This window comes from Podarcis erhardii, assembly GCF_964252035.2.
Source record: "Podarcis erhardii genome assembly, chromosome: 15".
NCBI lineage: Eukaryota > Metazoa > Chordata > Lepidosauria > Squamata > Lacertidae > Podarcis > Podarcis erhardii.
The window spans coordinates 18,447,143-18,473,675 of record NC_138505.1 but is presented as its reverse complement, the minus strand read 5'-3'; the positions used below and the strand labels follow the sequence as shown (position 1 = coordinate 18,473,675).

Sequence of the window (26,533 nt, the reverse complement as noted above, 5' to 3'; positions counted from 1 at the left end):
AAAACCCTCAGCTTGCATTAACTAGCCACACACAAGGCATGCAAGCTCCACCCCCCCCCCAGTCGTTCTTAGACTTCTTATTGGGTGAGCAACACAGCCAAGCAACACAGTTGGAGCCTCCCTCCTCCCTGGCCGGCAAGGAGGGAGGGAGAGGAGCTGCTTCCTTTGAAATTTAAGGGACATCATTTAAGGGACATCCATCAATAAGGGACAGCAGCGGGACATGGCGCTGGAATAAGGGACTGTCCCTTCAAATAAGGGACACTTGACAGCTATGCAATGTGAGCAGGGGTGCAACCCCAATTTTTAAAAAGTGTCATTTGTTTAAATGATGCTTATGCCTATTGTACACCACCTTGGTTTAGAAGTGCTTTAGGTCCATCCAGTTTTCCATGCCTCACTGTGTGTGTGCTATAATAACGCCAGGAAACTGTTTTGAGCGCAAGTGCTGCAGGTTCAAATACCACTCATACTGCCAAAATGTCATTATTAGGGCCAGTATGATGTCACACTTCAGAGTGCAGTACTAGGGCCTGGGAGACCAGAGTTCAATACCCAATCGGCCACGAATCTCAGCATATCTGAGCCTAGCCCACCTCACAGGGTTGTTGTGAGGATAAAATGGATGGGTGGAGAGAGAGAGAGAACCTGAAGAATATCTGAAGGAGCGTCTCCACCTCCATCGTTCTACCCGGACACTGAGGTCCAGCACCGAGGGCCTTCTGGCAGTTCCCTCACTGCGAAAAGCCAAGTTACAGGGAACCAGGCAGAGGGCCTTCTCGGTAGTGGCACCCGCCCTGTGGAATGCCCTCCCATCAGATGTCAAAGAGAACAACAACTACCAGACTTTTAGAAGACATCTGAAGGCAGCCCTGTTTAGGGAAGCTTTTAATGTTTGATGTATTATAGTATTTTAATATTTTGTTGGAAGCTGCCCAGAGTGGCTGGGGAAGCCCAGCCAGATGGGCGGGGTATAAATAATAATTTTATTATTATTATTATTATTATTATTATTATTATTATTATTATTATTATTATTATTACCTCAATCTCCTTGGAGAGAAAAGGGTAGGATAAAAGTGTAGTAAATAAGCACAATACAATAAAACAAATAGCTTTTATTTAAACACTTAGCACACACAGAAGACCCCACAAAAAAACAACAACACAAGTTTCAAAGCAAATGAAAGGAAGGCAATTTCACACATTAAAATACCCCCCTCCCAATAGCCTACTATTTACACAAAAGTTGCAGTTGGGAGCAAAACCAAGAGAAAGCCACGAGAATCTAACCATCAGCATACTCTCATCTTTACCGGTTGATCACTCCAGAAAAGGTAGCAAAGTCAAAACAGGGAGGGGAGAGGAAAAACAACTCCAACCAACAACTTCTTCCTTCTCCATCCTGAGGGTCAGCCATTTTCTCCAAGGCTGAGCAAGAATGCAAACTCCAGCTCCATTCATGGTCCTCAAAAGGCTACTTATTGCTGCTTTGGGCTTCCCATTTCCCAGACTTGCTTTGCGAGGCCTCGTGAGACATGAAGCTAATGGGAACCTGGGTCTTTAAAACAGCACAAGGGGCAGCAGGGAAATATACCAATTTGCTGGATTAAAATCCGCAGGAAGCAGTCACCCAATGCAATGATCCAACATAGGGTGTGATCATACCAGGCCGGGAGGCTTTTCTGCTGCTATGGTGAAGGTGGAGGTGACAGACGCCCTCACAAATGCAACCTGACTGGCGAGTTGTGCTTTAAAGCCATCTGGCATGCCCAGAACAGTCATCACTCAGAAGCAGCTCCTATTTGGTTGTTGATACAAAGCCATTTTGCTGCCAAGCCACAGGGCGGCTAAAGTTCACTGTCTTCTAAGCGAGGCAGGCCTCGGGCCTTGCCTCAATTTCTGGGCTTCTTTACACAGGTTGAGGCTTACTCAACAGCCTGGCTTTTGTACCTCAGCGGAGCCCCCCAATTTTTTTGGGTGGAGAGGGCATGTCTGTATGACAGAACCAACTTGGGGGGGGGGAACCAGGCTTAATTCACCATGACTTCCCTCAAAGAGGAGTTGTAATTAGGAGGGAGCAAAGGAGTTGTTGTTTTTATTTAACTTCAGCAACTTTAAAAACCCCTGAAAACCACAGCCCATGAAGCCATGATAGTGAGTCCACTCTATCTTTGGTTTAGAAGTGGGCTGCCCAACCAGCTCAATCCCTTTTCATTCCAGTCATATAGTGTTGAATGCCATGACCCCCTATGTTAGCAAAGGGCTCTACTTAAACCATGTAATATACGCTAGAGTCAGGAAAATAGTTTCGGCAAGAAATTCAAAGGGCCATTGGTGTGGGAGGTGCCATCCCTGTGACCCACCAACTTCCTCATGCCAGCAGCCACCTCTCAGGGAAGAAGGCTGTGGAATTGGGATGGGGTATCTCTCAGGTGGTCCGAAAAGCACCCATTGACACCAACATTTCCCCACATCTAAAGACGAACACGATCCGTTATGTGTTTCTGACCTACATGAAGCAGAGTAGCACGGTGGACGTTGGGTACCAGAAGAAGAAAAAGAGGAGTTTGCCTGGAGCATCACTTTCCCCCTTGGAGGTACCGGAGACTATTTGGCCTTCCTTGTTCCCCTTTCACTTCCTCGTTGCAGTCTTTGCAGGTTAGATGTTCTGGCAGCAAGGGGTTTGCCGGCCCTCCTGGTGGGTAGGCAGGACCTTGATCGGCTCGATGGTGCTGCTGGCGCTGAACTCCGTCTCCGGCTGCCCACCAGCAATCTGCCTCTGGGACACGATCCGGTAGATTTCTGGAGAGCAAAAAGCGGAGAAGATGAAGTCGTGCAGACAGATGAAACTAGAGCAGTGATGGGGGACGGTGTGTTTTGGAGCAGAAGAACAGCTTATTTCTTAGGTAAGAAGCAATAGGTCACTGTTGTAGGTCCATTTTTTTATTAAAAAAAAACAACACCTGCAAATATCCCTAGATGGTATAATACCTTTGCTGGGACCAGCCCAAATGTCACAGAAGCATGTAAAGTTTTCAAGTGCTCCAGAATTCTCCACCAGGCAAGCTGCTGCATGTAGCCAGTTTATCTGTGAGTTCACCCTACCATACGCAACGGCTTACCTGTTAGGATGTTGTGAAAGGCAGTCTCCACGTTGGTGGAATCCAGAGCTGACGTCTCTATGAATGACAAGCCATTCTTTTCTGTGGGAACATAAGAACATGAGAAAGGCCTGCTGGATCAGGCCAATGGCCTATCTTGTCCAGCTTCCTGTTCTTACAGTGGCCAACCAGATACCTGTGGGAAGCCCACAAGCAGGATCAAAGCACAAGAGCATTCTCCCCTTCTGTGGTTTATGGCAAATGGCATTTAAAAGCATTGCTGCCTCTGACCATGGAGGCAGAGCATAGCCATTGTGGCTAGTAGCCACCAATAGTCATACTGTCATCCATGAATTTGTCCAATCCTCTTTTAAAGCCATCCAAGTTGGTGGCCATCACTGCCTCCTGTGGGAGGGAGTTCCACAGTCATGTGAAGGAGGACTTACTTTTTTCTGTCCTGAATCTTCCAGGTGCAAGATAAACAGACCTCTGACTCTGACAGCCCTGTCAGAAGCAGAGGTACCAAGAGCCAAACCAGTTTGAAGCTATGAGTTGGAATTCCTTTCCTACTAGCCAAGGTGCATTGTTGGGGTTGGCCAACAAGGATGGAAATGCATTCTGCACATCCCAACGATAGACATTTTGAGGCTTCACATTAGCAAGCAGGTTCAGGGCTCAGCTCCCCAGAATATCCAGATGTACAAAGACAGAGGGATGGTAACTATAACAGCTGCCTCTTGAGGAAATCAAGAATGTTGCTCTGTTGACAACGCGTAACCGCAACAACCCATATCTACCCTTCATTTCTTTATAATGAGGGCTACTTGGGTTCCACAATGCCACATGGGCACAGCAAAAGTTTGAAATTTAGAATCTGGTTCAGAAGTGGCATCTCAAGAAAGCCAGCCTTATTTTGTTTTTCTTAAGAAAAATTAAATGCAAGGTTCTAGTGGGGTTCTACATGGGGAACATGTAGCCCTCCAGATATTTTTTGGAAACAACTCTGGGGCTGGTGGGAGCTTGAGTCCAACAACCCCTGGAAGGCACCAGGTTGCTGAAAGCCATTATGTACAAAACAGAAATGAATAAAAACACAGATATACACAGTGCCTTGTGCAGAGTCTAGGGAGGTGGCCCTGGAGACCCTCCCTCACCAGGGCAAGTAAAAGGAGGAGGCGGGAGGAATGGGGCAGAGGGGTACCTGCAAAGCTCTTGGCCTCATCGGTGGGCACTGCCCGCAGATGCCGCAAGTCGCTCTTGTTGCCCACCAGCATGATGACGATGTTGGCATCAGCGTGGTCCTGCAGCTCCTTGAGCCAGCGCTCTGCATTCTCATAGGTCAGGTACTTGGCGATGTCGTAAACAAGAAGTGCCCCAACTGCCCCCCGGTAGTAACTGCAGTGGGATTAGAAGGTGGAAGAGAAAGGGGGAGGTAAAAACTAAGCTTGCTGCACAACACTGAATGCCACCCCCCCACCCGTCGTAAAAAATAACCATCCATTACCAATTTCACTCTTCAAATAACTGCCTAGCCCATTAAATACATTTTATTTCTTTATTTCATAACATTTATATACCTCTTGACTGAAAGAAAACCTCCAAGCGGTTTACAAAAAGACCAGGACAGTAAAATTATCAATACAAACAGTTAAAAGCAGCTATTCAAAGAACAATTAAAACCAGTGACGTACTGAAAACAGATTAAAACGCACGTGTTCTGCATTTCTGGATAGGCCGGCCTAAACAAAAATGTTTTTAGCAGGTGCAGAAAAGAGAACAGCAAACGTGGTTGCAGTGAGTTTCAAAGTAAGATTTCTTAAAAATGTGGAATGAGTTTTATGTTCTGGACTACAACTCACATCAGCTCCAGCCAGCCAAGTCATGATGGGAGTTGTTCTCAAACATCCAGAGGGAACCACATTGGCAAAGGCTGTTCTAGAACCTTTTCACCAAGCCCAAGACTTTTAGTGCTTGATTTGATGTCCACTAACAGCTGGCACCAGAAACTGTGCAGCTGACAGTTGTTTTAAGCTTGGAAGCTTTTGCCTACTTGTAATAAAACACCTTCCTTAAGTAAATGAGGGTTGCCTTTTTGTCCCTGCAAAACCTCTGCCCTTCTTACAGTCACAGAAGCCAAAGAGAAATCTTTTCAGAGCAAGGAAGGCGATCTTGAAAAACCGATTCCAAACTTAGAATTGTCTTGGCAACTGACAATCTCATGATGGTGGGGAAACACTCTGCTCTGCTCCTGGGATATCATGGGTTGGCAATGAATAAAGTCCATCCATGCTGTCTAATACCCACATGAAACCACTGGGAGGAGTCACAGGACTGAGAATACACTGAGAATATCTAGCTCTGACTTTCCTTTCTATCAGACCCTGATGGTGGCTTTGGATTCCTTGGAACAGGTGTCTGGAGTTTAAAAAGGGCTAATAAATTGAAGCTTTGTCCAGACAAAACTAAGGAGCATTTGGCAAACTGTTGATCAATTGCGGGATGGGGAGTCTTGCATCCAACCTTTACTGCATGGGGTTGGAATCTTTTTTAACCTACTTTTTATCTACCTTAAGAACTAAGTTCACAGCACCTTCAGAGACCTCACACGGTGTGCACAAGGATCCCACACCCGTCTGTGGAAGTTCACCCTTGATCACATGCCATGTCCGCAACACACGACCCCATTTACCACTCCCATTCCGATTGGACAACAGTATTGTCTGCACACAGCCCCCATCCCGCAATTCCTTTCTGATTGGATACCAGCTGACTGCCCTTGAAAACAACCAAGAAATTGCAAGTAGTTCCAAACCTGGTGGTGAGCAGATTGCCAACTAGAACTGGCCTCCTCAGACATGGGGCAGCTAAGTAAATTTAGTCCCTAGATGGATATATAGATATAGATATATAGATATAGATATAGATATAGATATAGATATAGATATAGATATAGATATAGATATAGATATAGATATAGATATAGATATAGATATAGATATAGATATAGATATAGATATAATCTGGGTGGCCCTTTGGGAATGTCTTCTGGACAGAGATGACTTAGCCACTGTACTCCATGCTCTGGTAACTTTCAGGTTAGATTGTTACAAAGAGGTCTATGTGGGACTGCCCTTGAAGACAGACTGTGGTCCAAAATGCAGCAGTCAGATTAGCGGCTGGGGTTCCATTTAGATCACAGTAGCTGCGCTGGTTGCCAGTTCATTTCCAGGCCCAATTCAAGATGTTCAGGCCCCAAATAACTGAGATAGTCTCCATCCCTCCAGACCCTCCAGGGTGTTAAGACCAGTAGACGAGGTCTTCTTGTAGTTCCACTGTAATTCCACCTCAGAAGCTTGGGATGGTGGAGGCCCGGGACAGGGTCTTCTCTGTGGCAGCTCTTAAGCTGTGGAACTCCCTCCATGGAGGAGAATCGGCCTGGCACCTTCAGCATTTGCCAGAAGCTATGTGGTGAAGATGCAACTCTTCACCCTGGCCTTTGGCACCTGAGATGTGCATTTTAAGGACCGTTCCTATTTCTGTGATTCTAAGTTGTAAATTTAGACTGTTTCCAATGTTGTAATTGTCATAACCTGCCCTGGGACCTTAGGGTTAAGGGCGGGTAAACAGCAGCAGCAGCAGCAGCAGTAACAACAACAACCTCCTTAGCTGTCTCACTGCTAGTATATTAAGAGCCACACTAACCTACATCCAAGGGCCAGTTTAAGGTCTTTGCCTGGCTGCAGAGGTAACAAAAGGACCCCTTTCTCCCACATGAGCCTGCCTGCTTATTAGGGGATGCTCTGGGTGCCACCCACAGTTTATCAGGGGTCTACTGTTGGGGGGGGAAAGTATTTTTTGGAGGGGGAGCTGCACTCAGTGAACTTCTCCCTGCTCACCAGGCATGCTCACTGCTGTCTTTTTGGCTCCTGGTGAAATCCACCTTGTTCTCATGAGCTTTTAATGGCACAATTCATTGCCTTTATGACTTCTGATTTCCCTTGCCGAATTAGTTATTTAATCTTCCAAGCCATTTTTAGTTGGAGTTTTTTTAAAAAAAGAGAAATCGGGTTTTTCCATTTAGCCACCTTGAGGTGTCAGCCTTAAAGCAGGACAGAAATTTAGAAATCAGTAAAGTAAGTATACTTTAGCTTTTCCTGGCCTACTTTCCCCTGCCCGTTATCAGAATTCCCCTAGTCCACAACTGTATTTACAAAGCAAAGAACAGCAGCCTTGGAATCTCTTTAACAGTGGTCTGACTAGGACCCCAAAGTTGTAATGTCTGCGTTGGTCCAAACTGCATTTTTATTGAATAGCCTGAGAAGCGTGGCTATGGGATTTGCCAAGAAGACTGCACTTTGGGGTTTCCCACTGCAACATGAGAAGGCAAGGCAGTACTTACGCAGAAGTAATGGCACGATAACGCTCCTGCCCGGCGGTATCCCAGATCTGGGCCTTCACTGTCTTGTTATCCACTTGGATGCTTCGTGTGGCAAATTCCACCCCAATGGTGCTTTTGCTCTCCAGGTTGAACTCATTCCGGGTGAACCGAGAAAGGAGGTTGCTTTTCCCTACTCCCGAGTCTCCGATGAGGACAACTGCAAAGAAGCAACAAGGTAACAAATAGGGAGAAGACAATTAAGCATCAGAATGCTAATAGCACAGGGAAGGGAAATGGCAAAATGTTGTTCCAAAGGTTCAAGGCCAGAAATGGAAGGATAAGGCAAAAGGTTTGACACTCGGTTCTGCAGAATGTGTAGAAGTCTTTCCTGGACTGGACTGTACTATTTAGGGTTGCTGGGGAGGGGGTGCGTTACATGTTTGGATGCTCCCACATCTAATATACTGCTTTGAACATTTGCAGGGTGGGGGAAGCAACCAGCATATTTTGTAGAACTCTTTCTCTCAAACATGCAAAACAGTTATGATCAATTTGCGATGGGGTGGAAGGTTCACAGGCTATGAAGGACTTGCTCATAAATTTATTGACAGCTGCACAAATTATGATAGCTAGGAAGTGGAAGGGGCAAGCAGAATATAAAATGGACGAATGGTATAAAGAGGTGTGAGATATAGCTATTAATGATAAACTAACATGTGCCATTAAAGTAAGATGGGGAATGTGCAGGAGTAATGATTTTGATGAGATAAAGGAGGGTGTTTGTAGAATTTGTGCTGTTAAAACAGAAAGGGGTCAAACCATCGCAAGAGGTGTTGAAATTTTGGGAGGTTGGATAGCTAGAACAGTGGGTGGGATGCACATTTTTATTCTTATTTATTTGTGATTATTACTTTGTCAACAAACAAACAAACATGCAAAACAGAATCACAAAGTGTAACTCAAAGCCTCTTTTAACTCCAACCCACAGGAACCCCAGCATTGTCAGTCAACAGGAAATGGTAGCACACAACCCCAAATCTCCTAACCACAGACTTCTTCCTAATCACCAACATAATTAGGCAGTGATGCACTGGAAAGAGTTTCTGATTAAGGATTCCTGTCCTCAAAGTTGGCAGCACCTAGGCTTGCTATACGTCAGGAAAATTCCTGACATGTCCTATTTTTAAAAAATGGTGTAAAAATTGTGTCGGGGATTTTGCTGAATCGGCAAAATGTCAGGAAAACCCAGGATGTATGGCAACACAATGGAAAAAGCAGTGGAAACAGCTCCAAAAGCTTAAAATCACTATCAACAACTTTGTGGGTGTCAGGATTTTTACCTTTTGAAATATGGCAACCCTAGCAGCACTACAACACCAGGAAGAAGATGGACTCAAAGGGTCCTAGTTCTCAGTGAGGTTGCAAACCCAATGGTGGCCACATCCACACCATACATTTGAAGCACTGTGATACCACTTTAAACACTCACAGCTTTCCCCCAAAGAATTATGGGAGCTGTAGTTTGTTAAGTTGCTGAGGGTTGTTAGGAAACCCCTATCCCCCTCACGGAGCTACAGTTTCCAGAATGATTGTAACAATAATTCCCTCTTCCCACCTAAAGTCCACACATCCCCCAGTTTATTTGTCGTTCTGTGATGCTTCCTGAATTATACCGCATTATTGTTGTCTGGAGAGGCACTCTTGTGCTGTACTGCAGAACAGAAGTAGGACCAAAAAACCCCAACATTATAGCATTTGTGCTTTAAAAAGTTATGACTCCCTTATGAAGAAAAGTTGCAAAATTTGGGACTTCTTGGTTTAGGGAAAAGGTGAGTTAAGAGGCAGCCTAAAAGAACTGTAAATAATTGCTCATTGCATGGAGAAAGGTGGATGAAGTTTTTCTTCCTCTCTCATATACAGTGGTACCTCGGGTTAAGTACTTAATCCGTTCCGGAGGTCCGTTCTTAACCTGAAACTGTTCTTAACCTGAAGCACCACTCCTGTTGCCGCCGCAGCAAGATTTCTGTTCTCATCCTGAAGCAAAGTTCTTAACCTGAGGTATTATTTCTGGGTTAGCGGAGTCTGTAACCCGAAGCGTATGTAACCGTACCACTGTACGTACATGAAGCTGTATGTTGGAAGATTCAGGGCGGATAAAAGAAAGCTCTTTATGCACTGGCGGAGGAAGGTGGGTGTGGGGGGTGCGGTGCGCACTGGGTGTCAGCCGTGAGGGCAGGTGACATTGCTGCGCCACCCCACCCCCCTTGCTGCGCGGGCGGCGCCCCTGGACACTCGCTGCACGGGCAGCGGACCGCTAGGGATGATGCTGCCACGAGCGGCTAGCGGCGCCCCTCAATGCTCATTGCGTGGCTAGCAGCGCCCCTCCCGACGCTGTGTGGGTGGCAAGCAGCGCCCCCCCCTTTGTCGTGCAGGCGGCTAGCCCCAACCCCGCCCCTGCACCACTCCAGGTGCCGGGGCAGGTAGCTCCGCGCCTGTTTTTATGCAGCATGTTGTTAAAACTATGGAACTCCCTCCCACAGGAGGGAGTGGTGGCCACCAACCTGAGATGGCTTTAAAAGACGATTGAGTAAATTCATTGAAGAGAGAGCTCTTGGCAGCCAACTAGCCATGATGGCTGTGCTGAGTGTCCCACAGCTGGAGGCAATGATGCTTCTGAATACCAGTTGCTGGGAAGGACTGGAGGGGAGAGGGTCTTGCTTGCTGGATTCCCACAGGCATCTAGTTGGCCACTGTGAGAACAGGGTGTTGGATTAAATGGGCCATTGGCCTGATGCAGCAGGCTCTTCTTATGATTTCAGCAGGACATGTAGCGACTGGAAATAAAACAGTTCGTGTCTGCCTCAAAACGTTTGCAAGTGCAAACCGTGTTAGTAGTGGGATGGCCTATATAACAACCCCAATGAGCACAAGCAGGATAAAATGGACATCATTCTGGATGGGTTCTTTAGGCCCAGAGAACCAAGGCCTACCTTGGCGGAGAATGAAGCACACCTGCTTTCCCCTGAGCTGAAATGCTGCTTCACAAGCCCATCCAGGTAAAAATGCTACGAAACAGGAATGACTGGATTCCTGTCCCCCCCACCCCACCCTCGCTCCACGCAAAGTGAGCCAATCCAGGGAGAAATCAGGCAGTCAATGCCTCCCCTTCACATGCCTGATTTGGAAGCCCTTCCTGTCCCACTGCCAACCACCAGCTACCTATCCCTGTTCCTCAGAATACAAAAGGACTGTTTGTGAACCCATCTCTGGGTGTGGAACATGAGCAAGTGAAGGTGAAAGGGTTTTTTTTAAAAAAAAAAATTAAAGAGGTGTGTAGCAACACAAGCCGTCATTCCGGCTTTTTCAAAGAAAAGGAAGCGGAGTCATCAGAAGCGAAATCCAGTGACTTCAGTTCATGAGCAATCGTTGACTCATTTGGATGAAACTCTTCTTCCGACAACAGCATCAAGGCTAGCAGCAAGATGTAAGCAGGGAGTGCCTCAGCTGCTCAGCCTACAAGTGGTCTTGGGTCTGGCTTCACCCACAGAGACCCTCCAGAACTGGGATACCCCGCTACCCCTGGGTGCTTACATTCTGCAACATGTCGTTGATGCAATACTAGAGTGCTGGTGGTTTATTTATCCTCAATCATCCACACATCATTGTGAAGTATTCTGGGAATTGTAGCTCTGGGAGGGGGCAGTGTTAGATGTATTAGCTAATTACCAAATGGCACCTTAAACCTAAATCATGGTCACCCCCCCCCCCATGTTTCATTGTATTATTATTATTATTAATGTCATTTCATTTCTATACTGCTTTATATTTCAGAGAAAAAATCTCAAAGTGGTTTACAACACATTAAAGCATCAAATAAAACAATCCAGAATAAAATAGTGACAAGATCAGCCGGCTGGTGCACAGCAGCGTCTTTTGATGCTGGGGCGTGCAGGGATGCATGCAACTGCAGAAAACATTGCTGCAGAACAGCCAGATGCTGGAGATGTCAGTCACCAAACCTGGTGGCATTACATCTTCACTTGGTTGCAGTGGAACCCACGCAGGCTGCAAAATGTGCTAGGCACGTGGGGAATTTCGATCATTGGGAGGAGAATCAGGGGTCCCCTAACAACTCTCAGCACCCTTAACTACACCTCCTAGAATTATAGTGCTTTAAATGTATAGTACAGATGGGGCCTTAGTCTGCTCCAAAACAGTATTAGAAGCAGGACTGTGTATGAATGCACAATAAAATGGATATCTGGATGGGATATCAGTATTTGGATCTAAAAGCATCCTAACAGAATGACATTGGCTAAGATAGCCTTACTCATCAACCCCCAACTAGCACCATTTTGAATACATCATCCACCAGCCCCAGGTCTAATGTGAGTCCGTAGTCCAAAACATTTGGCTGGTGAAGGCTGGTTTTAGAGCACTGCATTTGAGGTGAACATAATCAAGCGACGCAGGAATTTCTCCTGTAAACTTGATGGCTCAGAGTGATATACTGATGTTTTCAAAGAACAAACCAATTTACACACACAAGTCAGAGTGTCAGCCTGTCTGTGGCTAGCCTGCAAAGCTCACTGGCTGACCTTGGGCCAGTCATGCCTTTCAGCTTAACCAACCTCAAAGGGTTGTTGTAAGGATGACAAAGAGAGGTGAACAGCAATATCCTGCTTGGGAGAAAGGCAGGATATTAAAAGTGGGAAACTAAGTAAAACCAATGGAAGTCGCTTTAGACTGCAACCATTTGAACCAACTTTAATTAAAAAGACAAACAAAAAAAAGTAGGGATGGTTAAGGGTCCAGGCAACCTCCTTCCCCCATATTCCTTGTGCAGCTCCATTCAGGGCTGGCCCTAACATTAGAAAGGGTGAGAAAATTGCCCCAGGCAGTAGATCCAGGAGAGGCAGTGGTAGCAAAAACAAACAAAACCAAAACCCATGCCATTCTTCCTGAACCTATTGCTATTCCCCTTTGTTGGAGATCAAAGCTGTGGTGTCACAGCTGCTAAAATAGCTTGCTGACTCCAGGTGAGCTAGATCAGTCATTGCCAATTAGCTAAGTGCTGCAGACCTCCTGTTTTTCAAAAGCTAAGCCATGGACTTTTGAAAATTTTGATTATCTCTATGGTAGTTTTGGTTATGTGAATGGTGCCATGGACCCCCAAATTGGGAACCACTGCTCTAGAAGACTTCAGTGTTGAAGTAAGAACCAAATGAAGAGACACCATATTGTCCTCTGCGTCAGATAACAACTCGAGTCAGCCCAAACTCCAGGAACATCCGTCACTCTCTGTCCCTCCTTCTTCAGATAACCTCATTTCCAACACCCAAGAGTTACTAAGGAACCTGCCTCTGGAAGAATGGCTCTCATAATACAAAGCAAAGAGACATGTATTGTTATTCAGACATCTGGAAAGTGGCATTTCTGAGCTTCTGGGTTTAATATTGATGATGCTCGGCTTGTGCAGCAGAGGCGGCTGGAAGAATTTCATCATTGGTCCCTCCCTAATCTTTACAACAGCCCTATAAAGTAGGCCAGTACAGTTATTACAAGTTTGCAGATGGAGGAGGAGGCAGCAGGGTTGGCCCAGTTTTAAACTGCTTTGAGTGTGTTTTTTCTCACAGTCCACAACATATAAAAATATTTTTATGAAATATTTATCTGCCTGAAGCAAACTATAGGACCCCCACACCTCCCTGACACACACATATGATGTAGAGAATCTGACAGGACTGAGGTTCAATCTTATTTCAGCAATGGTCCTGTGCTACACCTCAGGGCGGCAGGGGCCACAGTGCTTGTTAACTTAGGAGACTCAAGAGGAATGGGAGCAGGGGGTGAGGGGCTTCTGCAAGGCCCCTCCCTGCTCTCTGCATCTCTTGCCTGAGACACCTTGCCTCATTTTGCCTAATGGTAGAGCTGGCCCCTGGGAGGAGGAGGGAGAGTTGAAGGTCAAGACAATGTAAAATTAAACAAACCAGCTTTCAAAGGCGGCTTGCCAGACAGGGCTATCTAGCAGCAAGGCCAGAGAAACTTTCCAAACTTGTTTCGAAAAATAAGACTTAGACAAACCAATAAAGTACAGTTCTATGGGGCAATTTGGTTTTTCAGTTTCATTAGACACCCCTGCAACCCTCAGTTCAAATTCCTGGCTTTTTAAAACCCAGGGAAGAGAGATCTCAGGTGTTTGGTTGAGACTCATAGACACAGCACAAGCCTTGCCAAACCTGAATTTCACCACGTCCTGCCATTTCCCCAGACGTGTGTCAGGTCCCTTTTGCATCATTCAAAAAAAGAACACTTAAGCTACAGTTTTAGCATCAATTTTAAAGGGCGGGGAGCAGAATGCAAGTCAGGAGGCCCTCAGTTCCTCCCAGTATCACATTTCCCCAATATTTGGCTAAGCTGCCACCCTGGGCTCCTTTAGGAGGAAGGGCAGAATAGGAAGATGAAAAACAAAAAGCAAAGTTCTCCCTAATTTCTTCAAACAAAATGTACCACAAATGATTGCTCAAAACGTCTGGAGGGCCTAAATTATCGGCAGAGAACACCTGGCCCCAAAACAGAGTCCCATTAACACCTTGGGACATTATTCCTAAAATAAGTTAAATAATAAAATTTAGAACAGGGAGCAGCCGAGAGACCCACAGTTGGGGCAAAGAATTGTCAGCTGTTGTATGAATCCTGGTTGCAGGGAGGGGAGGAAAAAAACCGGGCTGGAATATGGAACAGCCACCTTTGATTCTTTCCCACAGCCCTGCAGGGTAGACCCACAAAAGCCCAATCTTTTCCCATTTTTACTGAGGTCCATTTAAACTTTATGTCTCTCTTAGACACCCAAGTTTAGATGCGTATAAATAAAAAAATGAGGAAACATTGGATGTTTGTGGGGCCGCAGCACAGGGCTTATGGGGGGAAATCAGAGGTGGCTGGAGTTACCCAACAACTTTTCATGAATGGGGCAGAGTTTTACATAGGTTCTACATTACTGTATATGAGACATTTCATAGGCAAGTTGTGGGGTCTGCTCTCTCTTAGGGTAGAAGCAAATACATAAAATCTGCCTTTTGAAAAGAGTAACAGAAGAGTAAGAGTTTTAAAACAGCACACATCAGCAGCTAAGTAATGATGGTGTTTGGACAGAAGCTTTTCTCCTGTTAACACTCCCCATGCCCTAAAAAGCAAAAGAATAAGAGTTTGCAACTCTTAGGAAGGCCAGGAAATTGAAAAAAAGAGGAAAAAACTTACTTTTGAAGAGGTAATCATATTCATCATCCTTGGCCCGCATAGTGACTTCAAGCTCCTCAGGAGTTCAGGTACCCCACAAGAAAGCAGGTGAGGACACACCTGTGCCTCTTTCCTCTGGGTCCAAAAGAAGCAGGTGATCTCACTACTCTGCGATTTCCTGGGTTTAACCAGCTTCAGGTACAGCAGTCAGGTAGCACAGCCTTAGGAAGCCATTCCCACTCTGCCATTGGTTGCTCTGCTGCTCTCTCCCTTCATTCTGATTGGCCCAGTTTGGGGTTTGGATATGTACTCACTATGGACTGGCTGTCAAGGAGTTCACCTGGCCCAGGTAGGTGGGTGGGGCATATATCTTTAACCAGAAAAACTTTTAAAGGGCTAGAACACATTTCCAATTTAGAAAAGCCAAAAACCACGGGTGGAGCTTAAAACGTTAATTTCTGCCAATTTGTAACCTGAATGCTCTGCTTCCTGGCTGACCCCACCCAGGCAAGGTGAGCAAGGGAGTGTGTGCTGGTGGTTTTCAACAAACAGGATGATTCATCTTAATTTGAATATATTGCACAGGCATCAGGGGGAAAAGTTTTTTTGTTTTAACCCATATTATGCTGCCTCAAAACCCAGATTCTATCAACTGGATGAATCATGCAAATGAAAAGCACTTATTTGCAAACTACTTCTGTTAAATGGGAGTTGTGAAAGGTGAAGGGAAGGACTTATTTGAAAGGCTAAAGCCATAAATCAGCTTCTCTCCCTGCTTTCCCCTCCACACCCTGCCATAAAAGCAAAAAGAGCTGGCTGGATCACACCATTGGCCACCATGTTCTCCCTGCATGTGCTGAAATTTGCAAGCAGTGAGAGTTGTGTTCAGGTTCTGCTTATGGGCTTCCCAGAAAAGGCATTGGGTTGGCCACTTTGTGCTGAAACTAGATAGGCCAGTGGTTTTCAACCAGTGTGCTGTGGCACCCTCGGGTGCCTTGAATGATAGTCAGGGGTGCTGCGGGCAACACTGGCCTCTGTCCCTCTTTCCTCCCCTCCCTCCGCTGATCTCCTCTTGGGTCTCTGCCTCCCAAAAGCTTGCACAGCTGTTTGTTGCAGCAGGACTGGCTACAAGCTCCACAGGCGAATGATGCCTTTGGGGCTGGCCAGGGGGTGCTTCCCAGGCCCCTGTGGGGCAGTGTAAGGAGGCACGTCTCTATGGGGTGGATGGGGCAGTTCAGAGACCAGGGGCTGTGGCTGCCCGAGGATTTGCAAGGAGAGGGGAGGCGGCTGAGGTCAAAAACCTCTGAGATAACATTATTGGTTTGATCCTGTAGGGCTTTTCTTACATTCTCCCCCCGCCCTATACATTTTTATTAGTTTTCAAGCCATTTAACCAATTCAACTCAATTTTAATACAATATTCCCTTAATATTTTGACTTTCCATCCTTCCTTCCACGATGCTTCTATTCAAATAATTCATCTACTGCCATTAATGTAATATTTCATTAAAACACACATTGCTTTATCATTCTCATTCCTTTCAAGTCCTGCCTGCTATTTCATTTGACTATAATATTTTCTCAGATAATCCAAAAAGGATCTCCATTCTTCTACAAGCATTTCTTCATTTTGGTCTCTTATTTTGCTGTTATTTTTCCGTAGTCCAATAGTTTTGGACTCTTTGTCATAGTCCAGTAATTTCAAAGTCCACTCCTCTTTTGTTGGAACTTCTTTTTCCTTCCATTTCTGTGCGTACATAATTCTGTCTGCAGTGGTAGCAAACATAAACAGTTTTAACCAACTCTTTGGGGGGACCCCTGTCCCTTTTATTTCCAAAAGAAACGCTTCAGGCTTTTGAGAGAAGACTATTCTAAACATCCTTTCTTACCCATTTCTTACAGAGGCCAGCCAAATGCCTTTGGGAAGCCCTAAAACTAAGGTTACCAGACGTCCCTGTTTCCCAGGGACAATCCCTGGATTTACAGATCAGTCCCCATACAAAATCCATTGAAGTTGAAAAGTGTCCCCGGATTCATTGAAAAAAATCTAGTAACTTTACCTAAAAGAGAACCTGAGTGTGACAGTGCTCTCACTACCTGCACATCCCAGCAGGTGATATTCAGAAGCATTACTGCCTATAGCTGTAGGTCAGCAGCCATTGGTAGCCTTATCTCTGCAGCCATAGAAACTTTAAAATTGGTATTGCTGGATTAGACCAAAGATCCTGCTAACCTTGCACTCTCTCCCCAACCAGCCAGATGTTTTTGGGAAGCCCAATTGACAAGGCTTGGAGGCAGTAGCCATTCTTTGTTGTTTGTCTCCAGCATCTGCTAACCAGGGGGTAGACTGCTCCTGAACAGTTAGGCTCTACACGCAGCTCTCATGGCTCATCACAACTGGGAGACCAGTCCTCACAAGATTTGCTTATTCCCCACCAAAGACATACAATTTAGTGACCCTATTATCACCTCTCTTGTTTTTATCAAAGCAGGCCAACATGCTGGATTCCTTCCCCAAGGCCAACTCCACACTTGTGCATTGCAATCTGTGATGCACAAAAATGCACACACACAACCTATTTATTTGCACAGTGGGGAAAGGGGACTGGAGAATGCCTGTCTTGGGAAGAACTTTGTATGCAGTCTTTTCCAACCTGGTGCCCTGCGGATGTTTTGGACTGTAACTGGCATCATCTCCAGCTAGCGTGGCCATTTGAGACTGCAGGTTCCATCAGCCCAGGCATCATACATGTGGGATATGTATCAGTCACTTTAATACAGTGGTACCTTGGTTTACGAACTTAATTCTGGAAGTCCATTCTTAAACCAAAGCATTCTTAAACCAAGGCGTGCTTTCCCATAGCAGTGAGGGACTCAATTTACCCTCAAAAGGAAGCGAAACATGTTCTGCTTCCAAGGCAAAGTTCACGAACCAAAACACCTACTTCCAGGTTTGCAGCGTTCTTAATCCAAGTTGTTCATAAACTAAGCTGTTCTTAAACCAAGGTACCACTGTACAGTCTTGCTGGCTGTGACTGGTGGGAGTTGTAATCCCAACACGCCTGAAGGGCACCAGGTTGGGGAGGGATACTTATATGGTCTGCTATTTTTTGTGTGAGAGGGGAGTTGATTGTATTGTATTTCGCAGTTCTTATTTATAAGAACACTTACAGGGAAAGGCAGAAGACATATTTTAAATAAAGTTTAACATACACGCTTTTGGAAGCTCTTGCAGAGAAGATCTGCTTTCAAGATCTCTCTGGCCTGTCCCAAGTCTCTTATCAGGTGGTATCAATGTAACAACACCCTGACCTAGCATACGGTATATCTTCTGTCCACTAATTTAAGATGTCCAGGACTAGCTGGACCTGTTTGCTCCGTGATCAGCCAAACATTCTTCTTGCCCTGGATTCCAGGTAGTCTCTAGATTCCACTGAGGGAGCTTGAGAAACCTGCACTCTGTATCTACAGCCCTCTATGTTATTGATCCACATCTCCCATTATCCCCAACCTTGCTGTTTTCAGCTGGTGGGACTTGAGAGTCCAGCAACATCTTGGGGGGGGGGGGGGAGTGATGGATTAAACCCTGTGGAGGCCCCTTGGCAGTCAAAATCTGGGCGGTGGCAGGCTTTGTGCGCACGCTGGAATAATATTGAACTAAGAAAGCTTGATTGTTGTTTTCTTTCAAGATCAGATCAATATTATTTTGATCCATTGTTGTGGGACCCCTAAAAAGTGTGGGGCCCATAGGCCAGTGCCTACTTTGCCTATTTGGTAATCCAGCCCGGCCCCTTTGGCTGCAGGAGAGAGAAGCAACAGAAGTTGAGGGACGCCTCCTGATGCGCTGCAGCTGTTCCCTACAATGAAATGGAAGGCTCAACATTTGTCGGGAACTTTTGGATGCTCAGCAGCCCTGTGTGGTTACAACAACCCTGTAAAGTAGGCCAGTGCTATTCACTCCCCAAATTGCAGCTGAATCCCTCACAGACTGGCATCCAACCTCTGCTTCAAAGCCTCCAAGGAAAGAGAGTCCACCACCGCCCAGAGAGTCTTACCATCAGGAAGTTCTTCCTAGCGTTCAGTCCGAATCTCCTCTCCTGCCCTCCCCTCTGGAGCAGCAGAAAACAAGCTTGCTCCCTCTTGCAGCCCTCAGATATTGAAAGATGGCTCTCCTCTCAGTCTCCTCTTCTCCAGGCTAAACATACCCAGCTGCCTCAACTGTTCCTCATCAGGCTTGGTTTTCAGCTCCTCCACACTCTTTCCCTGCCTTCCCCTTTTCTCTCCCCTCTCATCATTTACATTTACTAGGACATTCATAGCCCACTTTCCTCCCAGGAGCTCAAGGTGGCCTTCATGGTTCTCCCTGCCACCAATTGTCATCTTCACAGCAGCCCTGCAAAGTAGGCTAGGCTGGCCCAAGGTCCACCAGGGAGCTTCATGGCTGAGTGGGGATTCGAACCCTGCTCTCCCAGGTCCTCCTAGTCCAGCCCTCCAACCGCTACACCTCTGCCTGGCTCCATTTTGCATCTCTCCAACTGCCCTACGACACCGGCCTTCTCCCCCTTCCTGGGGGTCTCTCTGGCTCCATGGAAGATTCCACCATCTTCCTCATGTTCTGCTCCTCTTCTGGGACATCTTGATGCTTGGAGGATCCTCCTAGGGGTCTCCTCCCTCTCCAGGAAGGGCAGGGCTGTCCTAAGACGAGGCAGAGCAGCCCTTTAACAGCTGGCAATGCTTCTCTTTCCTTTGGGCTGGAGTTCTTGAACCCATAGCACTTGGGGCCTCCTTTCTCTCTCTGCCAGCCCTTCATGCTCTGGGCTGCCTCTTTCCACCTCTGGCGATGCCCTTTCAGGTCACTGAACTGCAGAGAGATGGAAGGAATTGGGCCAGACGCCCCCCTCCTCACACACAAACGCCCCCCCCCCCCGAAGAATTGGGGCTGCCACCTTCTGAGTCGCTCTCTCTGCTCCTCTCTTCTAAGTTAAGGTGTTCAAGATGCCTGATCAGCCGCAGCAACAGCCCTGCAAGGCCTGAAGCAGCCCATGGCGTCAGGTGAGCAAGTGTCCCTCCTTTTTGGGACAGAGGAGGGCAGGAATGGGCTGGGGGGCAGCTAGTCAAAAGATGCACAGAGGCAGATGGCTGGATCCAACCCAAGGTCCATCTGAGCCAGTGTCTGGAAACCCAACCCTGCCAGCGACCACCCCGTTTTGTGGGGTCCAATGGAGGAATGCTGGGCTGCAGGGCAAGGCGGGGGGGGGGCAGTTGTCAGCGGGACAAGGCGGGGGGGGGCAGTTGTCACCTTCCCTGGGGAGCCATGTTCTGGGGGCAGGAGGCCAGGATTGGCCCCCAAGGCCTGGGGTGTCCCTCCCCTGTAGTAGGACTTGGAATCCAGGAGAAAACTCTTGGAATAGCCTTGCCAGGGGCTCAGGGACAAACTCACCTGTCCCCATGTCCTTCTCTTTGCAGGTGTGCTGGGGTTACACATCCCTTCTCTAGCGGTGAGTATTGGATGAAACGAGAGCAGGGAGTGGATCCCTCAGACTTGCCCCCCCCCCCCCCGCTCAGTGCTGGATTTATGTACAGGCTAAGTAGTCTGAAGCCTAGGGCCTCTAAATCTAGGGGGCCTCACCAGGCCTTCTTCGTCTTGGCCAGGCCTTCAGCATCCAGACCAGGCCTTCTTCGTCCTGGCCAGGCCTTCTTCGTCCTGGCCAGGCCTTCTTCGTCCTGACCAGGCCTTCAGCATCCAAATCAGGCCTTCTTCGTCCTGGCCAGGCCTTCAGCATCCAGACCAGGCCTTCTTTGTCCTGGCCAGGACTTCTTTGTCCTGACCAGGCCTTCTTTGTCCTGACCAGGCCTTCTTCGTCCTGGCCAGGCCTTCTTCGTCCTGGCCAGGCCTTCTTCGTCCTGGCCAGGCCTTCTTCGTCCTGGCCAGGCCTTCTTCGTCCTGGCCAGGCCTTCTTCGTCCTGGCCAGGCCTTCTTCGTCCTGACCAGGCCTTCTTCGTCCTGACCAGGCCTTCAGCATCCAGATCAGGCCTTCTTCGTCCTGGCCAGGCCTTCTTCGTCCTGACCAGGCCTTCAGCATCCAGACAAGGCCTTCTTTGTCCTGGCCAGGACTTCTTTGTCCTGACCAGGCTTTCGGTGTCCAGACCAGGCCTTCTTTGTCCTGGCCGGGCCATCGGCGTCCTGGCCAGGCCTTCTTCATCCTGGCCAGGCCTACGTCCTTCTCTTATCAACTGCCAGTCCTAAGGGTGGGGGAGTTGGCACTGGGCTATGCTCATCTTGTCTGGCAGTTAACTCTCTTGCTTCCTGGCTACTTCCTTCACTGGGAGCTGCCTGCAAACCTTCCCTGGCGGCTGGCTCATTCATGACACGGGGCAAGTTGATGAACGTGGGTAACCTCACGACTCCCCTCCTTCCTGGTGACATGATGATGATGATGATGTATCAGTGATGTCTCAATGATGGTTCTGGACATGTATTCTGGTAGGGAGGGAAGGTTTTCAAAGAGCTTGTAACCCATGTTCGGGGTTCTTACTCTGTGTGGGGACCTGTTGCACATCAATAAAGATTGTGGTCTATTGACCCCTGTTTTGCTCCTGTATTTGGCTGGAACTTCCTTCTTCTGCTAACCGCAGAGACCCGCAGGGACTTGCACCCCGACGAGCTGGGCTGTTGAGTGTCCTCGCCTCCCATAATTTTCCATCTCAGAATCCAGAGCCCGTAGGCCCAGAGTCAACAACCTTCCCCAACTCAAGGGTCAGGTCAGTAGTGGTACGTGCTGCACTTTAATCAGTGGGAGAGTACGAGTGGGGGGCCAGCTGAGGCAGATAGACCAGGCAAGCAAGCTCTATCTTTCACACTTCACAGAGCCCTGCTGGTACCTGCAGCATGCACTGCAGATTGCCCACAGGCAGAGAGAGGCCTTGGGGATCAGGGAAGCCAGCAGTGGGAAGGGATCCTCAGAGGGATCCAGAACTACCTGTAGAAGGCAGGAGGCTAGGCGGCAGGTTGGTAACTGGACCTCATCCTGAGGGAAAATAAGTATAGGGTTGGAGGAACTGCGTTTTGTCCTATTTTATTTGTGCCCGGTGGTGTTTTCCTTTTCTATGTTTAATTTAAAGGGCCTTTTGTGTTTAAAATCCTGCTACTTGCAGATAGTCAAGAAAATATTTGTTCTTTGTTTAAAAGCCCAGTCTAGTGCTGTGACCACAGGGTCTCCCCGCTCTGCCCCTACCAGTGCCTTAAGAAGGGTCCTGGGAGGGAAAAAGCCCCAAAATGTGCAGGTGCCAACCCTATAGGAGAAACCCAAAGTTAGGGGTTTTCATCTCCAAACCCCAGGAGTCAGCCAGAGGGGTCTCTCTGCCCCTCAAGAAAGACATAGGGAAGTCAGCAAGTGGTGGCAGCTACTGAAGAGTGACAGAAGCCCAAGTTTATCCAGTTGAAGAGTAATTTTTATTTTTGTTTTTAGATTCTAATCTAAGCATGAATAAAAGATTTGAAAGTGGTGCTAGCAAGCACAAGAGACAGAGTCTCAAAAATGCTATGATAATGAAGTTAAGACCAGTCACTGCTTTCATGTATCAACCACTCATTGAAGCAACAAAAGCCGGCAGGTCACTATAAATCTGGTGGGTCGTTCAGCTGTGGATTGCTGCCTTGATGCAGTGAACTGTTTTGGCATTATCAACGAAATTTATTCCTTCTTTTCATCCTCCACAAAGAGATGTGCAGTTCTTAAAATCATTTTTGCCACCACAGTCTAATGTGCCTAAATATTTGTCAGACAGATACAGTGGTGCCCCGCAAGACGAACACCTCGCAAGACGGAAAACCCGCTAGACGAAAGGGTTTTCCGTTTTGGAGGCGCTTCGCAAAACGAATTTCCCTATGGGCTTGCTTCGCAAGACGAAAATGTCTTGCGAGTTCCTGCGGGGTTTTTTCCCCTCCCCCCCTTTTCCTAAGCCGTTAAGCCGCTTATCAGCTGATCCGCTAAAAGCTGCTAAACCGCTAATAGCGCTAATCCGCTAAGCTGTCAATGGGCTTGCTTCGCAAGACGAAAAAACCGCTATACGAAGAGCCTCACGGAACGGATTAATTTCGTCTTGCGAGGCACCACTGTATTTGTGGGACACACAGCACATTCAAAAGCCACAAAAGCTGTTTTGAAAAGTTATAGTGCTATCACTGATACCCTCAGTCATTTGTACTCTGATGTTAATGGGAAGGGGGAACCAGGCTCCAAGCTAACAATCTTTTGCAGAAAATGGAAGAACTGGAATTTGTGTTTATGCTCTAGGTCATTTTCACAAGGTCAGCAAAAACCTTCAGAAATCAGAACTTTATTGAGTTCTTGTGCAAGTTTGTACAGTTCACTCTGAATTTTTTCTTCTAGTTGTGAGGGGGGGGGTTGGCTGGGGCCTCACAAGTGGAGTAGCCTAGGGCCTCTCTTCATCTAAATGTGGCCCTGCCCATGCTGCCTGGGCTCTTTGCCCCCCACTCTGCATTCTCGGATGCAGAGGAGCCCTCAAGGAACTGACAGCCTGACTTTTGCATTTCAGCTGCTGGAGGAAGATCAGCTATACCTCCTGGAGGTCATCCAGAACTGCCAGGCAGCTTGGCTCAGGGAGCTCCGAACCCTGAAGTGCTCCAAGCCGGAGATGGCCAAAGCCATTATGGTGAGTGAGGGGTGGCGTGAGGGACCCCCATGGGGAGGGAGGGGCAGAGAGGGGCTTTGGGGAGGCAAGAGCAGGCAGAAGGGGGTAAGGGAGGAGGCAGCGTCTCCACCTTCATGAGACCCCATTTCAGCTGCGATATGGTCAGTGCTATCCTGCATAGGACAATGGAGGCTGTTCTTGGGGGCGCAGAAAAGGAGGAGGACAAAGAGGTATGTCCTCTGCTTTGACTTCCCTTTGCACATCTCTGTCTTCTTCTCACACCCTTGCAAGATATAACCCAGCACTCAACCTCTCTTCTCACTTTTCTCGCAGGAGTGGAAGAGACACTTCCTGAACCTACTGGGGGGTCTCCTTCTGGAGGCCCCCAATGCTGGCACCCTCCTCCAGCTGCTCACTGTAAGTGTCCTGATGGCATCAGGAGTGGGTTTAGGGTTGCTCCCCATCCCTTACCCAACAGACTGTTTCATTTCTGGGGCACAGAGTCCCCTGTCCCATTTGGCCCCCAATTTGGCCCAAGACCAAAAGTGGCAACCCTCATGGTTCGGGAGTGCCAGGGACTCTGTGATGGGGGCAGCGGAGGGCTGCTTTGGCCCAGACTGGCCCCTGAGTCTGAGACGCTCTTTCCTCCCACAGGACCTCCGATTTTACACCCTTTGGGGAAGTGAGGCGGAAAGGAAACTAGTGGCCAGCAGCATTTCTCTGCTGCTAGCTGTTTCACGAAGATTCCCCCACCTCAGAGTAAGTATCTTGCCTTCCTGTATTCATTTCTTTGGTTGCTTCCATCCCCCCAAGAACACATCTCCCAGCGACTTTTAATGCAGAAGATGTGGTGTGTGTCCCTGGGAGCCAGAATGAGGCCAGAGGGTATTTCTGCCCCCTTTCCTAGTGCTGCCCTTCCACCTCTGCCTAGGAGGCTGCGGGGTCCAAGGAGGTCCTCTGGGGCAAGGGATTGGGCCCAAGCCATAGTGAGACCCATCCTTCCTGGCATGGGGCTGCTTCTGTGATCTTTTGCACCCATCCGGGGGGGGGGGAGATTTTTCTTTCCTCTGCAAAACACAGTAATTCACCCAGAGCTGGCTTGTTTCTGGCAAAATCTGAAAGAAGATAAGCCCCACACCTTGCGGACAGCGAATTCCCTTGTCCCTTGTTTGCCCAAGACACACCTCCCAGGTCTTCCTGCTGGGAGTCCTGCAGGACCTGCTCCCGCCTGGCAAGCCTTTCCTATCTTGTTATTATCTTGTTATTGTTATTTTAAATCACTTGGCTATACCAGATCGGAAAACAACAGATCTCTGCCTGCAAGGTTCTTACTAAGTAAGTGTGACAACATTAAGAGATGTGGGGGAGAAATTAGGAAAGCCGTGGTTCAAATCTCGCTCTACCATGAACAGCCCAAGTTGCATGAAGCAAGGAGCTCAAGTGACATATGTAGCTCTCCCCCTCCCCATTTTATCCTCACAACAACCCTGTGTGGTAGGTTATGAATTCCTGTGCATGGTTGGATATGACTTATTGATTGATTGATTGTGTGCATCGTACCTTTGTGTATTTATTTCATATTCACATGTATTAATGTGGATCACACTTTGGGGGGCTTTGGGTGGTGTATAAATAAAAAAACATGCCATATCATGGTGGAGCAGAGATGTTGCTGTGTGCATAGGATATGTTGCTGTATGCTGCTGTGCATGTTAGCACAGGGTGCTCCTCGGGAGGTTGTGGACTCTTTCTTTGGAGGTTTTTAAGCAAAGGTTGGATGGCTGTCAGTCAGTGACTCTAGTTAAGATTCCTGCATTGCAGGGGGTTGAGACTAATGGCCCTTGGGATCCCTTCCAACTCTACAGTTCTGATTCTAAATGATTTAGACCCACTATAGAAACCATCTCTCCTCTCCCGTACTCCATTCAAATCACAGAGATCTATTGGAGACTCACCAAAGCCCAACCCTGAGCACATTTCTAACAGGAAGAGATCTGCGGTTAAGAGATTTGAGGTTGTGAGCAACTGCTTCCTGTTGACTGAGAATCCAGACTGTTGACCCATCTAATCCAGTACTGTTGACGGTGACTGGCAGTGGCTACCCAGGGTTTGAGATATGGAGTCTTAGTCCAGCCCTAACTAGAGATGCCGGCAGGGATTGAACCTGTGACCTTCTGAATGCAAAGGTGGTGCTCCCCTCCATTGCCCCCCCCCCATGAAAAAGAATTATGCTCTGTGTCAAATCCCCAAATGCAACCAAAGTTTAAGTAGGGCTGCATTCACAACATTAATCCACTATAATACCACTTTAAACCATCATGGCTTCCCCCAAAGAATTCTGGGAACTGTAGTTTGTTCAGGATGCACAACAGGAATCTTAGGTGTCTCTGAATTAAGCACTTTGCTTCTTTTATTTATGGAATGTTTCCCAATGTACACACCCCTACTTGTTTCGCTACATTAAGCACAGTAATAAATTAAAAAATGCCCAGTCCATAGCGATTTATTTACAAAATATATTCTTTGTGTCTCTTGCTATATATACACACAATACATATATGTATAAATGTACACACACAATATACTGATGAATTTCCATTTCCACAAAGGTCTGGCTGTGTCTTTTGGATGGGGTAAATTTCGAAGGATCTCAGCTTGGTGATCCAGACATTCAAGTTTCGGTATGGAGGCTGAACACAAAAGGAGTCACAGCCACAGAAAGAAGTCTAAGCAGGGAGTCCAAGTGCATTGTGAATGTGTAACAAAAGAAATAACAAGAGTGGGGGGGGGGTCTAAATTCCCTACTAGGGCAGTGCCCTTATTAGGCCAACCAAAATGTCACAAAATAATATGCAAGTTTTTAAGTTTCACAGAACTCTTCATTGAGCCAGATGAAGAGATAAGGAGAACTCAAAAACTTGCATACTATTCCATGATATTTTGCTTTGTCTAATAAAGACATTGACCTGACAGGGACTTTGGAATATAACAAAAGAATCTAAAAAGACCCCCATCAGGGATCCTTGCAGCCTCCTTGACACGCTAGCCAAGCTGGAAGCCCCCCCACCATCAGGTCTTCCTCCTGCTTCTTCCCCCCAGCAACCTGTATTGACAGGTGGATTGCCTCTGCCTATGGAGGATCAATTTAGCCACTGAT

The 26,533-nt window shown here is 47.3% G+C and overlaps 1 protein-coding gene and 1 long non-coding RNA gene across 8 annotated transcripts; one reads left to right on the top strand and one right to left on the bottom strand.

Annotated features, from left to right (window-relative positions):
* Positions 1-1,103: 1,103 nt before the first annotated feature.
* LOC309330446 (ras-related protein Rab-11A-like) lies at positions 1,104-20,269 on the bottom strand. 2 transcript variants are annotated; one of them, XM_081842135.1, is made up of 6 exons: positions 20,162-20,260; positions 14,743-15,091; positions 7,504-7,699; positions 4,306-4,499; positions 3,126-3,206; positions 1,104-2,805 (listed from the first exon to the last, which is right to left on the bottom strand). In XM_081842135.1, the coding sequence occupies exons 2-6, from the start codon at positions 14,780-14,782 to the stop codon at positions 2,663-2,665; spliced, it is 654 nt and encodes a 217-aa protein (XP_081698261.1). In that variant the 5' UTR covers positions 14,783-15,091; positions 20,162-20,260; the 3' UTR covers positions 1,104-2,662. The 2 variants fall into 2 exon arrangements, with proteins under 2 accessions (XP_081698261.1, XP_081698262.1); XM_081842136.1 differs by lacking the exon at positions 14,743-15,091 and having other exon boundaries at positions 20,162-20,269.
* LOC309330487 lies at positions 15,105-24,624 on the top strand. Of its 6 annotated transcripts, none has more exons than XR_014151424.1 (7): positions 15,105-15,233; positions 19,703-19,773; positions 20,188-22,350; positions 23,281-23,397; positions 23,516-23,606; positions 23,710-23,793; positions 24,031-24,624. It is a non-coding gene; the product is annotated as an uncharacterized lncRNA (long non-coding RNA). The 6 variants fall into 6 exon arrangements; XR_014151425.1 differs by lacking the exon at positions 15,105-15,233 and having other exon boundaries at positions 19,611-19,773; positions 20,188-21,483; positions 22,191-22,350; XR_014151426.1 differs by lacking the exon at positions 15,105-15,233 and having other exon boundaries at positions 19,611-19,773; positions 20,188-21,729.
* Positions 24,625-26,533: the final 1,909 nt, after the last annotated feature.

Coding starts and splice junctions, on each gene's coding strand:
- LOC309330446 (XM_081842135.1), bottom strand. CDS start 14,782: ATGCGGGCCAAGGATGATGAATATGATTACCTCTTCAAAA. Junction 7,700..14,742: donor ATATGATTACCTCTTCAAAA/GTAAGTTTTTTC, acceptor GCTTCTTTGCAG/TTGTCCTCATCGGAGACTCG. Junction 2,806..3,125: donor CTTTCACAACATCCTAACAG/GTAAGCCGTTGC, acceptor TTTGCTCTCCAG/AAATCTACCGGATCGTGTCC.